This window comes from Leptodactylus fuscus, chromosome 4 (assembly GCF_031893055.1).
Source record: "Leptodactylus fuscus isolate aLepFus1 chromosome 4, aLepFus1.hap2, whole genome shotgun sequence".
In the NCBI taxonomy this organism is placed as follows: domain Eukaryota; kingdom Metazoa; phylum Chordata; class Amphibia; order Anura; family Leptodactylidae; genus Leptodactylus; species Leptodactylus fuscus.
Window position 1 is genome coordinate 143,860,299 of NC_134268.1, and position 16,621 is coordinate 143,876,919.

The window sequence follows — 16,621 nt, forward strand, 5'->3', positions numbered from 1 at the left end:
AATGGTCATGGACAGGGGTGTGTAATGAAGGTGCCAACTCTGTCTGGATTTTTGACAAGGAAACTATGGGATCTGCTGTTCTGCCTGGGTTTTCTGGAGCCTGTTCATTCTACTCCCAGCCCTTCTTGTTGGCCAGGTCAGGACAGCCTAAACGGAAAGCAGTTCATTGAAATGACCATCTTGCTCTCTCAATCCAGTGATCCTCCCCATCTCAAAGTCTGCCAACTACACATAATATTTTTACGTGTGTCGTTGGAGAGCTTTTTTCAACGGGTAGAGAACTATCATTTTTTACACGCTCTTTGTTGGAAGACCCAGACTCTAATCAGACCACGTCTGTAATCATTGACATATGTGTCTGCCGAGTTTTGAAGCAATCTGACATTTTTATTTTGATGCATTATTTTCTTCATTGATAGTATATATCATATATACTGTATATACAATACTATGCCAAGAGCTTTAGGCAGTGGTGAAGTTGGCATGCTTTCAAAAATAGAAGTTTCAATAGTTTATTTTTGTGAATAATGAAAATTAAGTGAATAAACTAAAGAGAAATCAAATCAATATTTGGTGTGATCACCCTTTGCAAGAAGACTCCTTTAAGTGGTGATATAGCTCATAATTTAAAAAAAAATAAAAATATAAACATTTCTTTCAGTCATTTTCTGACACCCATAACTTTTGGATATTTAAAACGTACCTTTCACCACCTATAACTCTTCATATCAATTAATAGCTGTTGTTCCATGGATTCTGTCACAGTTTTTTCCCTAACCTCCACTGTTCCTGAGCAATCATGCTGTTAGTTTTGGTGCTGATATGCTATTTAGGCTCTATGCTGTCAGCAGGGCGATGTCAGACAGGAGCAGACAAGGGGTGTGAGTCTGAGCTCAGACACTGACTGTCTATGATTGGAGCTCTGAATCACATACCACTGCTTGACACTGCCCTTCTGATATTACAGAGCTTAAAGGGATTCTATCATTACAATACACCTTTTACAATAAATAGACGTAGGAATAGCCTTAAGAAAGACTATTCTTTTCTTACCTTTATTATTCTGATCCGCACTGTAATTCCTGAGAAATATATTCTTTCTTCCTTATGAAAATTAGTTTTCTAACAGCACTGGGGGCGTTCCCCAGCACTCAAACAGCAACCCTGAGTCCAATGAGACCAATTTGTGCTTGTATCTTTTTCGTGTGGCTGGTAGTTAGCCATATGTATAGTTCGGTTATTACTTCTGTATAGTTAGTTGCTCAGACGAGCAGGAATTTGTTTTGTTTTTGCCTGAAGTTAAGGCTGTATTTTGTTTTGCTCATTTGTGCCTGGAGTCAAGGTTTATTTATTCTCCTGTTTTTTTTCTTAATAAACCTGTTTGCTGCACAGTTTATGTCCCTGTCTTGGCTGTTTGGGTCAACATGCTTCTCTTTTGTGTCCAGCCATGTGCTTAAGTAGCAGTTTTCTTATGGCATATGCACATACTCTGGTGAAATTGTCTCGTGCACCTTCTTCTACTCCTTGTGAAAATGAAATATTTGTGGCTAAAGAGACATTTTACTGCATAAAATTATAAAAGAGTAGTTTCCAAAATAGTCACTTTTTGTGGTTTTCCATTGTATTGGTATTTTAGGGACTCTGTAATTGAGACATGGCACCTGAAAACTATTCCAGTAAATTTGCCCTAATAAAAAGCCTCATGCTCTCACCTTGTGTCCATACAAGAGTTTACAACCAATGGGGTATTTTCATACTCAGGAGAAATTGCATAACAAAATATGGGAGGTATTTTCTACTTTAACCGGTTGTGAAAATGAAAAATTAAAAATTTTTATTGCAAAAAAATACATTTTTTCGCTTTTACTGCCAATTGTTAATATATTCCATGAAATACCTGTGGGGTCAAAATATTCACCATTTCAAATGTTCACATGTGGGATATTTCCATACTGGGGAGAAATTGCACAACACGTTTTGGGATGCATATTTTCCTTTAACCCATTGTGAATATGTAAATTAAAGTGCTAAATGAACGTATTATTGAAAAAAAATACCTGTTGAATGTTTATTGGGTTAACAAACTTCCTCAGTGCTGTCTTGAATGGTTTTAGGAGTGTAGAGTGTAAAAAATTGGGTGATTTTTAGTGAGTTTCTAATATACCGTATTTTACGGACTATAAGGCGCACTGGACTATAAGCCGCATTGCCCATGAGCGCCTTATAGTCCGTCTCTGTTCATATATAAGGCGCACCGGACTATAAGCCGCAGTCCGGTGCGCATTATATCTTATTGAAAGCGGCGGCAGGCAGACTTTACCAGCGGCCACTTAACCCCCCGCGTGCCAGCCGCTTCTATTGGAAGCGCTCGGCAGGCGAGGAGGGGCTCTATCAGCAAAATCATGCTGATAGAGCCCAACCGTAAACGTTAGATTAAACTACCCCCCCCCGTTTTAAAATAAAAGCCTGAAACAGAATGTGAAACTTACCGAGCGGTGCAGGGTGGGCGGGCATTCAGGCCTCCTCTTCCTCCGATGTTCCGTCCTCCTCCGGCGCTCGCAAGCTGATAATGGCCAGGGCACATGCGCAGTAGAAGCATTATGATATTGCGCATGCGCCCAGGCCATTATCAGCGAGCGCCGGAGGAGAAGGACGGAACATCGGAGGCAGAGGAGGCCTGAATGCCCGCCCGCCCGCCCTGCACCGCTGGGTAAGTTTCACGTTCTGTTTCAGCGTGACAGCAGGGCTGCCGGACACTTCCTATTCATTTCTATGGGAGCAGGCATGCGAGCGCTCCCCATAGAAATGAATGGACTGTTTTTTTCCATTCATTTCTATAGGGAGCGCTCGCATGCCGGCTCCCATAGAAATGAATGGGAAGTGTCTGTCCATTCATTTCTATGGGGAGCGCTCGCATGCCTGCTCCCATAGAAATGAATAGGAAGTGTCCGGCAGCCCTGCTGTAACGCCGGCGTGTACGGCTGTGATACACGCCGGCGTTCGGTAGTGTGAATGCACCCTTACGGTGCCTTTTATGTATGTATGGAAGTGGCACGCAGTCTTTGCCGCCGCTTCCATCCATATATAAGCCGCACCGGACTATAAGCCGCACTTACGATTTCTGAGGAAATCGTAGGTTTTTATGTGCGGCTTATAGTCCGGAAAATACGGTATATGCATTTAAAAGCCTTTTGAAGACTGAAGTGAACTGGAAAAAATGGATTTCGAAATTTTTCTTTGATAAATTATTAGAATAGCAAGCCTTCTAACAGTAACATATTAAAGGAAATTTAAAAAATGATGCCAATGTAAAGCAGAGATATGGGAAATAATATTTTAATAAATAATTTGGATGGCTTGACTATCTGTCTGAAAAGGAGAACATTTAAAACTTTGAAAATTGCAATGTTATTTAAGTTTTTAGCAAATGCCTATTTTTTTAATAAATAAATGCAAGAAATATCATCCAAAGTTTAACACTAACATGAAGGACAAAGTGTAAGTCAAAGCATTCCAGAGTTAAAAGGGTTGTCCGGGATATTTTGAAAACCCTACACTAATTTAAACACCCTCCTACTTTCTAAATAACATTATTAATAAAAAAAAATATGTAGATTTACTCATATCTCTCACATTTTCTGATAATCCCGTGATGATCTGTTTCCCCATTTCCCAAAACGGATCTTCACTACTACTTCCCCCCATCCACTTCACTCGTACTTACCACGGCTTCTTTCGGCGAGACAGGTCCTCCTCCTTTACTGGTAGTGTGCGTGCTCTGCTCTTAGCAGTACAGGAGGAAAAGAGGCCGTCTCACAGGAAATAGTCATGGAGGATAAGTATGTAATATGGATCGGGGGTTGGGCTGAGTAGGTAGGGTGGGACTTATAGGACAGCCAGTATAGGAAGGATAGCTAGACAAGGGAGGGGGTGTATAGGAGGGATGGAGGAAGGAGGGGGGAGGTGAGAGGGGTTAGGAAGTTATACAGCAGGAAGTAGAAGGACACTAGGGGTCCCCAGAGACACCCAGAAATCACTCAAAATACTCTAAAAAGTATATAAGAACAGGTGGGAGGAAAAAACACAGATAACTGCACACTTCTTGAGGATCTTCGATGAACAATGCGGTAAACCAACCCGAACCTCCAATCCGAGCTGGAAAAAACAGACCGCTCCCAAGTTCCTGGGAAGAGTTGTAGGACATAGCAACACAATGGTCAGGTGAGGATCGCAATCACTCTGGCTACCTGACTGGAGTCGGTGTCGAAACTGGTACGTATACACTGATGAGTGGGCAAGAAGCCTGGTGGCGCACACCTCAAGGAACAAACTTGGACGTGGAACGGGAAGAAGCTTTATTCGATATAAAGCTTCTTCCTGTTCCACGTCCAAGGTTATTCCTTGAGGTGTGCGCCACCAGGCTTCTTGCTCACTGTCATCAGTGTATACGTACTAAAAAGTATATAGGTACATTTATTAACCCGTTAGTAGCACCAATAGACATTTATAAAAAAACACCATTTTTTGCCTGGAAAACCCCTTTAATGTAGCATAAAGTGACACGTATAAGATTTAAAAAATGACTGTAAAGTGACTGCCATCTCTGCAGTGTCTCTGGACGTATTCTGCTAGGGGTAGACTGTAATGGACTTTACTCAAACATTGATAAGGCTTTGTTTGTCCTCTTGTACCACAAACTCTCTGCTTGGTCGACCTTTTTCCAGTGAAATGGGGAGATACAGACCTACATTCTTGTAAACACGGAGGTTACCAGTGGTCAGATATCTGCCAGTAAGACATATCTTCTATCATGTGGATAGGGGCTAACTTTAATTTGTGGTGCAACACCTTTAAGCTTTGTAAGCTGTGAGCTGCGACCTTCACGGTTTGGACTTGCTTTGCCTCTGTATCCCACAGATTTTTGATCTGTTTCAATCTGGCATTTTGGAGGCCAAGTCAACACCTTGAAATCTATCTCATGTTCCTCAAATCATGCCTGATCATTTTTTGCAGTGTGGCGGGATATTTTCCTACTACAATTTGCCACTGCTGCGCTGAAGCAATAACTTTAGGTAAGAGGTAGTTTAGCTATTCAACAGTCATTTATGTATAAAAGACGAAACTGATAGCGTTGGTTGCTAGTATTGATCGACTAGCAGGCACAACCAGCAGAAATCAAACCTGTTCAGCTATGATTGGATGAACTTCACCATAAGATTATTGAAAAGCTGCCTACAATCCACTGGTACATCTGGGAAGTCACATTTCTCTGATCAGTTATACTGTGGCAAACATGGATATAGATCCTGCTTACATTGGTGTCTAATAAATAATAACTTAGGATTTCTGTGGAAATTGGTTAGATGCCATGAATTAAATCTTCTGCACAGGGAGGTATAATTTTGTTAAGTTAACAGGGTTGTTCCAGGAACAGCTCGGAGCTATATTTGGACACTATACAGTTTCTGTTTACACCACACAAACTAAAGATACATGCTTCAGCCAGTGCCTAATCTAATTTCCATTTACCACGCAGGGCTAGGGAGTTCTGAAACTGTGACACAGATGAAAATATCCATATATACTCTGCCAACTGAGCTTTCCTAGCCACTAGTGACATAAAATCTAATAAACATCTTAAGTGTTCACATTTCAAGAATAGAACTGAAAACATACTTTTAAGGAACTGTGATTCTCCTTTTGCTGTTCTTCCTTACCATTCCTCTTGTCTCAAAATATACCCAAACGGGTGGTAACAAGTGAGCAGGTTTTTTTGTTTTTGTTCTTCCGGACTGCCCATAGTCTTTGTACATCTTTCCAGTCCACTCTTAAAGACATTGTGTAGTATTTGCGGGGGTTCCACCACTGGGCATAAATGCTGCCACTCCATTCAAAGTATAATGGAAACAGTCAAGGGCTAGAGACATAAAGTTATAAGCCACTAAGAAATACATTATCGCCTAATCTTGAATTTAAGATTTTTTTTCCACATTCTGATTACTTCATATGTAACGGTAAAATGGACTTTTGTTTTTAGCTGGTTCACACAAAAAAAAAAAAATTATGTAAATTTACATTTCTTTTTTTGTATATTTCAACCAGGGTCTTTCAATATGATGTGATAACATTGTGTAGGATTGGAATAATTCCATTTTTCAAATCCCTTTTATGTTCTACTCTACTTGCTGACATTTTTATTTTCATTATACAGGTGTTCCTCGGGTGTCTCAGTGTAAATTTCGGCTTCCATTAAGACTAGTTTGTTTACCTATTCAGCCATCGAAAGCAGCAAATTACAAGTTAACAATTGACACTAACAAGCCTCCTGTTAATCTGGGTAATCTGTTTCCAGGTATGTGCTTCATCTGCTAAGTACTCAGAATCTTGGTTTTCTATAGTAAATTTGCTAATATTATGCACTTTTTAGATTTTGTAGAACATGGCGAGAATGACCAAGTCAGTGTCTTAGGATTCCAGTTACTTGCTGGTCAAAAAGTTACACTACTTGCCTCTAAGACCTCACGTAAGTGAAAACATTTTGTTTTTATAGAGTTGGAATATATGTTTACAGTCATGGCCAAAAGTTTTGAGAATGACACAAATCTTGTATTTTCACATGATCTGCTGCCCTCTGGTTTTTATATGTGTTTGTCAGATGTTTTTATCACATACAGAAATATAATTGCAATCATATTATGAGTAACAAAAGCTTATATTGACAGTTAGAATGAGTTAATGCAGCAAGTCAGTATTTGCAGTGTTGACCCTTCTTCTTCAGGACCTCTGCAATTCTCCCTGGCATGCTCTCAATCAACTTCTGGACCAAATCCTGACTGATAGCAGTCCATTCTTGCACAATCAATGCTTGCATGTTGTCAGAATTTGTAGGTTTTTGTTTGTCCACCCGTCTCTTGATGATTGACCACAAGTTCTCAATGGGATTAAGATCTGGGGAGTTTTCAGGCCATGGACCCAAAATCTCTATGTTTTGTTCCCTGAGCCATTTAGTTATCACCTTTGCTTTATGGCAAGGTGCTCCATCATGCCGGAAAAAGCATTGTTGATCGCCAAACTGCTCTTGGACGGTTGGGAGAAGTTGATCTTGGAGGACATTCTGGTACCATTCTTTATTCATGGCTGTGTTTTTAGGCAAGACTGTGCGAGAGCCGATTCCCTTGGCTGAGAAGCAACCCCACACATGAATGGTTTCAGGATGCTTTACAGTTGGCATGAGACAAGACTGGTGGTAGCGCTCACCTCGTCTTCTCCGAATAAGCTGTTTTCCAGATGTCCCAAACAATCAAAAAGGGGATTCATCAGAGAAAATGACTTTACCCCAGTCCTCAGCAGTCCACTCCCTGTACCTTTTGCAGAATATCAGTCTGTCCCTGATGTTTTTTCTGGAGAGAAGTGGCTTCTTTGCTGCCCTCCTTGAGACCAGGCCTTGCTCCTAGAGTCTCTGCCTCACAGTGCGTGCAGATGCACTCACACCTGCCTGCTGCCATTCCTGAGCAAGCTCTGCACTGCTGGTAGCCCGATCCTGCAGCTGAAACACTTTTAAGAGACGGTCCTGGCGCTTGCTGGTCTTTCTTGGGCTCCTTGGAGCCTTTTTTTCCAACAATGGAACCTCTCTCCTTGAAGTTCTTGATAATGCGATAGATTGTTGACTGAGGTGCAATCTTTCTAGCTGCGATACTCTTCCCTGTTAGGCCATTTTTGTGCAGTGCAATGATGACTGCACGTGTTTCTTTAGAGATAACCATGGTTAACAGAAGAGAAACAATGATGCCAAGCACCAGCCTCCTTTTAAAATGTCCAGTTGGTTAACAGAAGAGAAACAATGATGCCAAGCACCAGCCTCCTTTTAAAATGTCCAGTGGTGTCATTCTTACTTAATCATGATGGATTGATCTCCAGCCCTGTCCTCATCAACACCCACACCTGTGTTAATGGAGCAATCACTGAAACGATGTTAGCTGGTCCTTTTAAGGCAGGGCTGCAATGATGTTGAAATGTGTTTTGGGGGCTAAAGTTCATTTTCTAGGCAAATATTGACTTTGCAAGTAATTGCTGTTAAGCTGATCACTCTTTATAACATTCTGGAGTATATGCAAATTGCCATTAGAAAAACTGAAGCAGTAGACTTTGTAAAAATTAATATTTGTATCAGTGGCGGATCCAGGGTTTGCGGGGCTGGGGCAATTGACTTTGGCGGGGCCCTACTTACTGGGGGGTCTCGCACTTCTAACCTGTACTTCCCAACTGTTGAAGACTAGAAAGAGGGAACAAAACGTGCGGGGCACGCAGCGCGCCGCAGCAAATTAGGCCCCGCCCACTTTTATGTTGACTTTTATGTCCACTCATTCTCATTCATTTTTTATGTGATTCCACACAGTATAATCCTCCTACAGTCACCCGTAAATTATATGTCCCCCCTCCATCTCTCCCCCATTTTCATATACACCCTTCATCTACCCCTAGTTTCATGCCCCCCCCATGTCTGTCCCCAGTTTCATGCCATTCTCCCCCTTTATCTGCCCACAGTTTCATGTCCCCCCGTCTCTGCCCCAGTGTCATGCCGTTCTCCCCCTTCATCTGCCCCAGTGTCATGCCGTTCTCCCCCCTTCATCTGCCCCAATGTCATGCCATTCTCCCCCCCCTTCATCTGCCCCAGTGTCATGCCAGCCCCCCCTTCATCTGCCCCAGTGTCATGCCAGCCCCCCCTTCATCTGCCCCAGTATCATGCCATTCTCCCCCCTTCATCTGCCTCAGTGTCATGCCGTTCTCCCCCCCTTCATTTGCCCCAGTGTCATGCCGTTCTCTCCCCCTTCATTTGCCCCAATGTCATGCCGTTCTCCCCCCTTCATCTGCCCCAGTATCATGCCATTCTCCCCCCTTCATCTGCCTCAGTGTCATGCCGTTCTCCCCCCCTTCATTTGCCCCAGTGTCATGCCGTTCTCCCCCCTTCATCTGCCACAGTGTCATGCTGTTCTCCCCCCTCCATCTGCCCCAGTGTCATGCCGTTCTCCCCCCTTCATCTGCCTCAGTGTCATGCCATTCTCCCCCCTTCATCTGCCCCAGTGTCATGCCGTTCTCTCCCCCTTCATTTGCCCCAGTGTCATGCCGTTCTCCCCCCTTCATTTGCCCCAGTGTCATGTTGTTCTCTCCCCCTTCATCTGCCCCAGTGTCATGCCACCCCCCCTTCATCTGCCTCAGTGTCATGCTGTTTTCCCCTCCCTCCATCTGCCCCAGTGTCATGCCGTTCTCTTCCCCTTCATTTGCCCCAGTGTCTTGCTGTTCTCCTCCCTCTATCTGCCCCAGTGTCATGCCGTTCTCCCTCCGTTCATCTGCCCCAGCGTCATACTGTTCTCTCCCCCTCCATCTGCCCCATGCTGTTCTTACACACACACACACACACACACACTCACCTTTCCTCGTTCCCTCGCAGCTCTCTCCCTCATACACATATTGTAGCCGCGATGTGATGCGCCGCGGTTGCCCGGCTCGCCCGGCTCTGGATCCGCCCCTGATTTGTATCATTCTCAAAACTTTTGGCCATGACTGTATATTGCTGTGAATGTATGTAGAGTACAATTGCTATCTCGGTAAAGCCCTGCTTATGCTTGCATCATAGCCAACGTGCTGATTGTATATTGTACAGTGCGTCTTAACAAATTCCTTTGACTTATAATTATTCGTTTTTTTTCTATTTTTTTTTTAATAAAGTGTAAACAATAGTGTTATGAAAACATGATGGAACAAACGTGTGAATATAGCTCAAGCAATGTTTGCAGGGGGTGTCTATAAAAGGAATATTTAAAGGGGCTGTCTATAAAGTGAGTGCCATACCTGTCCTTAGGTTGATAATGCACAGGTCAGCCTCATTTACGTCAACTGCTTTCCACCCCGTAAAAGCTTATTACATCGGGAATGAGTAGTGGTTGATCCAAAATGCCATAATGTTATCGCATAATGATGGTGCTGGGTCAGGAAGTGAGCTGGTACCATCAGCAGCAAGTGTCAACTGTAGTGGTTGTGATTCGGGATAACACTAATAGCAACTGCTTAACCCCCTAGAAGCTGCACTCAGTAGTGATATTTATAAATGTCTCCCCGCCCCCCCCCCCCCCCTTTCTCGATACCACCACTCCAGTGCAGTAATATGTTGCCAATGTGTTGGCATGGTTGCTGGGGGCTAATTGTCCCAAGTCCTCCATTAGACTTAATCTATTAGATTCTGTTAAAGACAGGCTGTGAGTCTTAGGCTGAATAGAATAATGCACTGCAGTGCAGTTTTTTCAATTGGGCCCCCCCTACTGTTTAATTTGTGTACTAGAACTTAATAAGAATATAAAAAAAGGTATTAAAGAATAAAAAGTCCTAAAATGGCTTTTATAGGCCAGCAGATACATATAAAAACTAAAGCTAAGCTTTGTAAAAAAAAAAAAAAAAAGTAAATAAAAAAAAAAACCCACAATTGTATTGATGGAAAATAAAATATCATGGCGCTCAGAATATAGTGACACTAAAATTATTTTTGAAAAAGATCTTTCACTACCAGTCTTGGGTCAGAGCTGACAAGGAGGCATGATATTGAACTCTGACAGTGTCCAGCTGTAATTCCACCCTCTTGACAAGGGTGTCTTTGGAAAGTACAACTCGTTTCCTCACCTTACTTCTAATTTATTCGCCTTAAAAAAAAAAAAAAAAGTGTGTTTACCAAAATGCCTGGGGCAGTCATGTGACCGCCCTAGGCACATTTTCTGATTTCCTGGTGATGTTCTGTTTCGCTGTTTCCAGAGACAGGAGTCATCCCCCATCATACTCACCATTGTTACCATCCTCTTGTTCTGCTTGGAGTCACTTCCTTCACAAGGGAGCCGGAGTCTATGCAATGAAACGCCGGCAGAAGAGACGCAGCGGGCCTCCCACGCATGTGCAAAAGAGTCGTTCTATTCACTTCTGCCGACGTTCTATTGCGCAGATGCCAGCCTTGGCTCCTAGGTGCGGGCAGAAGAGGGGACAGCGGCACCAACGAAAGTCATCTCCAGTATGAGAAGACAAGTAAATATGATGAGGTGGGGAGGGGGTTGGGGGACTGCGTTAGTTAGCTAGTTAGGTAGGGCTAGTAGTTTGTGGTCTAGTTAGGGAAATAGGGGGTTGTTAGAGGGAATCTGAGTGAACTGCAATGTATCGTGGTAGTTTTAGGCTAAGACAACAGGAAGCTATCCATGTAAACAAATGCAGATGATACCAGGAGCTCCCAAAGAAAGCCAGGAATAACTCAAAATACTGCTAAAGGTATTTGGGTGCATTTATTAACCCATTGATATCACTAACAGACCTTTTATCAAAATAATTTCTTTGCCTGGAAAACCCCTTGTAACAAGATGCTTTACTACTTCTAGTACGGTCTATGTTGTGGGTTATTGTGATGATAATTTATTTTGATGATTTATATTTATTCATTATTATTATGAGTGGTGTGGATTGTACACAATATTTGCATATGTATGTGTTCAATATCTTAGCAGCTTTATTATAAGTTGCCTACCTAAGTAATATACTGTATACTTGCTTGTTTTGGAATATGGCACACTTCACTATCTCAGCTTAGATTTTTTTTCCTTGATACAAGGGATAATATTTTTTTCAGGTTAAGTCTAATTTATTATAACCCCAATTTAAAGTGTAGACTTATTTGTTCCAAATCTGCATAGTTCATTCTGCCTTTGTTCTTTAGAGAGATACAGAATCCAGAGTGAAAAATTTGAAGACCTGTGGCTTATTACAAAAGAGTTCATCATTTGCTTTGAAGAATATTTCCTGAAGCAAGGCATTAAAGACTGTACATGTTCTTTTTCTGGACCAATTCCACTGCAAGAATACTTTGAGCTAATTGACCAACACTTTGAGGTACGTTATTTTCATTATGTTTCACATTCTGGACTAAGAATTTCAACTGTTCAGATTGGATTTGTGAGTTTGTCCTTACATTGGCTGTCCTGCTAAAAGGCATGAGGTATTAGTCTTTAGAGATTTCACAATAACAGAATTTTGAGTCTGATACAAAGTATAGTATTGCAATTCTCAATACCACAATAATCTGCCCTGCAATTCAAGTAGAAATAGCAATTTAATGTTTTAATGTTCAGTTAATAAAGATTATTACTAAAATGGGTAGTTTATTATACAATGTTAAAGCTGTAAAAATTTGTGATAGATAGATAGATAGATAGATAGATAGATAGATAGATAGATAGATAGATATTATGAGAAGGCCCAGGGAAGTTGAGCAAACATAAAAATCAATGGTGCTCACCCTGTTCACTTTGGCGCTACTGCCTATAGTCAGGGACATATGAGGCCCGTGGTTACACACTTGCATCTGTGCGTCACAACGCCACATGACACTGAGGCCCAATCACAGTCAGATGCACCAAAGACAGCAGAGAGTCAAGCTGGAGCCCAGGAGAGGTGAGTTACACTGTTTTATGTTTACTCTGCTAATGATACTCTGGGGACTGAAGAGTATATATAATCATGGCCATAAGTGTTGTCACCCCTGAAATTTTCACAGAAAATGAAGTATTTCTCCCAGAAAATTATTGCCATTACACATGTTTTGCTATACACATGTTTATTTCCTTTGTGTGTATTGGAACAACACAAAGAGCAGAGAAAAAAAGCAAATTGGACATAATTTCACAAAAAACGTCACAAATGGGCTGGGCGAAATTGCCACCTTTTCAGAATTGTGGATAAATAACTTTGTTTTAAGCATGTGATGTTCGTTCCAACTTACCTTTGCCAAGTAACAGATGTGGCAATATAAGGGTATATTCACACGGAGGTTTTTGGAGCCGATTTTGATGCGGAATCCGCCTTTGACTTCAATGGGAGCTGCTCGCTTCTTTTTTCCGCTAGCTGGAAGCGGGCAAAAAAGAAGCAAGCTGTCCTATCTTGCCGCGGATCCTGCCGTGGTGGGAGGCTCTCCCCCCAATTAGGCCCATTCATTCGGGCCTAATCCAGAGCGGAATGCTGCGACTGGATAACGATGCACTGCACCAGCATCCCGTCATGGCCAGCTGTGCAGAATGTTCACACGACCGAATGCAAATTCCGCTGTGTGAACATGCCCTAAAAATATATACTTCACTTCTAAATCAAACAAGACAAGATGAAGAAAACAAAACAAAAAAAATAAGAATACATTTCAGGGCTCGTTCATTTCTGTGCCCCGGTGCTCCATTTTGCAGGTTTCTGTTTCCTGTGCGAAACTGGACAGTAGACGGAAACCTGCAGTCAGTTTTCAAACCAATTCATTTGAATACGTTTGGAAAGTGTCCGGTCTGTGAGCGTTTTGTGCTCTCCGAAACCTTTTTTTTTTTTTTTTAACTGGACACAAAGTCTGACATGCAGGACTTTGTGTCCGGTTGAAAAAAAACGGTTTCACTGTGGAGAGCACCAAACACTCACCGGTGCTCACGGCCGGACGCGGTCTGACAGGTTTCCATCTTCTGTCGGCAGATCGGAGATCGGGCGCTGGTGTGAACCCAGCGTCATGTGGTTCATATCTTCTTAGGGTATCTAGAGCAATATAAAACCATTATGTTGAAAGTATATTTACTTTTTGTGTTTTTACTGTGAACTTTGTGTTTTGCTTTTACCATTAAGATTTTATGTTTTTTTATTATTGTCAGGTCTTTGTGTCTTTATCCACTAAATGAAGTTTAAAAAAACCCTCATTTGATTTTAACCTTAGATATGGGAAGTGTGAGTGTTTTATCACTCAGTCTACCCAGCAATTTCCTATTTTATTTTTCCTATGTCCAGCAGACTGAATAAACTCCCATGATATTGGCAAATTGTGTGCTCGATTTATACTGCACTTGGAATCTTGAGAAGCAATGGCTGGTGGAAAATAAATTTTAAACATATTAGAGCGATGCTTGCGCTGTGTGTTTGGGGCTTGTGAAAATGGTTATCAGCTATCCACAAAACATAAATCTTTGTTTTATCCCTGACCAGAGGAATGTCATATATTTAAAAACATTTACTACTTTCTGGCACATATTTTCCAGAGGAAATCCAGTTGAAATTCTTTGCTCATTAGAAATAGTTTTCTGACCTTCATTGGGAAATCATTTCTGGGTGACTTGCCAACTCATGTAAAAGTGCAGAATTAAAGTATTTACTAATGGGATTATCTTTCTGTATGGATAGAGCTATTTTTTGCTGTACGTTTTTTCCACACTTTGGCCCACATTTACGATGCCTTTTAGGCTAGTTTTCTGGCCTACAAGGCATAACAAGTAGCAATTTTTTGCATTAAAAAAAAAAAAAAGACTTTTTATAATCTGACTGCTTTGTTTGTCCACCATATTTACTGTCATGTACACCAAAAATCAGAGGTTGTGTGCCATTTATGAGGATGCATGCATCCCATCATATATGAGACGTACCCTCTGCAGGCTCTGGAAGTATAAAGACTGGTATGAGGATGTCAGCCTTCATAAATCTAGGCCTTTATTTTCCATATGACTTTGTCAGATTGACTAGCATCATTTTAAGATGCAATTATTGTAATTCTCATAAACTTTAATAACTGTGCTACCATCCTGCAACTTTTACTAACATAACCTACATGGTATTAGGCCCCATTCACATCTGCGTTGGGTTTCCGTTTGGCAGTCCGCTTGGGGAGTCCCTTAACTGAAACCTATATATAATAAAAAGCGTTTAATTGGGAAACCCGCAGACCCCATAGACTATAATTGGGTCCATTTGGTTTCCACTCGGTTTTGCACAAAACATGCATAGATAAAATCCCTGCAAGCAGCACTTTTCTGTCCGCATGTTTCATGCGGAAACCACACGGACCTCATTATAGTCTATGGGGTCCGTGTGGTTTCCTTAGGTAACCGCTTTTTAATGCGTATAGGTTTCTGTTCAGGGGAAGTCATCCCCAAGCGAACACAAGTGTGACTGCTGCCTTAGAATCATTTAATAAGCTTTTATTTTGCAAGTTTTTCACTTTAGACTTAATTCTGTTATTTTTATTATCTTTTATAGTTGCGAATGAATACAGAGAAATATGAAAATCTGCTATCTGAACGGGCTGTACAATTTCGTGCAATTCAAAAACTGTTGTTGACAAGGTTTAAAGATAAAACACCGTCTCCGCTTCAAAATCTGGACACTCTTCTGGATGGTACCTACAGACAGGTAAGAGGGAATCATTTCAATGTATGATATTGAGTTTTTGCTTTGGGTTAATAAAGATATTGTGGATGATATAGCTACACATTTATAAGAGGAAGTACATGTTGTTATGTCAGTTAATAAGCCTATCAGAAGCTTCCAAAGAAATGACATCATCCAATGGGCTGACCCAAATTGTTTAAAAAAACGCAAAGAGGAGAGACACCAAACACCGATATGATGTAGCATTACAGGCAATGAAATGGAGTGAAATAGGCTGATAAATGGCCTCTTACCTCCTGGTGTTGTGATAAGTCACAACCCCATGTTAACATGTAGTAGACTGGAATAAAGGAGGCAGCAGCTTTTCCTCTTATCACCAGCCGAAGTTGCGCAAACATCAAATACCAAGAATCCCTCTGGGTTCTGGACCAATCGTGTGAAGAGGAGTAGAGTAGAGCGTGCACAAACCAAATGGGTCGCAATGGCTCAGCAGTATATCGGCTTCAATTTGAATAGGCTACCAGCCAGGTAGCAAATCGGCAATGCAGTTGTATTGCCGTCTATGGGACTTGCAATCAAGTGACCGCAGGTTCAAGCCCCCGGGGGGGAATAAAATAGTAAAAAAATAAAAAAAAGCTTTAAAAATATAAATAAAAGTTCTAAATCACCTCCTGTCCCTAGAAAATAAATAATATATATATATATATATATATATATATATCATAAACCACCGGGTTTTTTTTTCAATACAAGGTGATCTAAGCAATAGATATTCCCCAAAATGGTATAACTAAAAAGTACAGCTGGCCCCACAAAAAAAAACACTCTATGCATCCCCGTACAGCTGCAGGGTCACCTGTCAATGTGGCCTGGCAGCTGTTGCAAAACTACAACTCCCATATATTAAATATTTTACCATTTTTTGCTTCAAAATTTTTTTCCCCTATTTTCCTCCTCTAAAACCTAGGTGCGTCTTATAGTCCGAAAAATACGGTATGTAAACTTTTGCCTTTGCAGAAAGTAATAAAAATGCCCTTAAAAAATTCTCTCTCTCTCATTATTCTGGCATTTGGCAACTATAAATCATTTTCATGTGAGAAATGCATATGTGTCTTTATGTAGTGTATGTAAACTTCTGGTTTCGACTGTACCAGCTAGTCTGATAAGGGGGGCAATATTCATATCGCCTTGAGAAATCAGCAAATATATCCATTTGTACGCACATACTTTACTGTATGTGAAATTAACCAATATGATTTCTGTGGGGAGAAAAAAAATTCTACATGCTAGTAGATGGATCAAATCATACTGCCCAAATATTCATGAAGTCCTAACCTTGGAGGAACTGTTGTGTTTCTGCTATCACAAAAACCAAGTGTGATCTTGCTAGGAAAAATATTGCACTCAGCTGAGT

General features: G+C 41.3%; 1 protein-coding gene across 2 annotated transcripts in view; it reads left to right on the forward strand.

The window, feature by feature from the left end:
* Window positions 1-16,621, forward strand: part of BBS9 (Bardet-Biedl syndrome 9) — a 273,973-nt gene that overhangs the window by 147,486 nt on the left and 109,866 nt on the right. For both annotated transcript variants that reach the window (XM_075271098.1, XM_075271099.1), the window contains 4 exons: window positions 6,212-6,352; window positions 6,428-6,523; window positions 11,744-11,916; window positions 15,076-15,228. In XM_075271098.1, coding sequence (XP_075127199.1) covers window positions 6,212-6,352; window positions 6,428-6,523; window positions 11,744-11,916; window positions 15,076-15,228 — 563 coding nt within the window. The remainder of the gene's footprint in view (window positions 1-6,211; window positions 6,353-6,427; window positions 6,524-11,743; window positions 11,917-15,075; window positions 15,229-16,621) is intronic.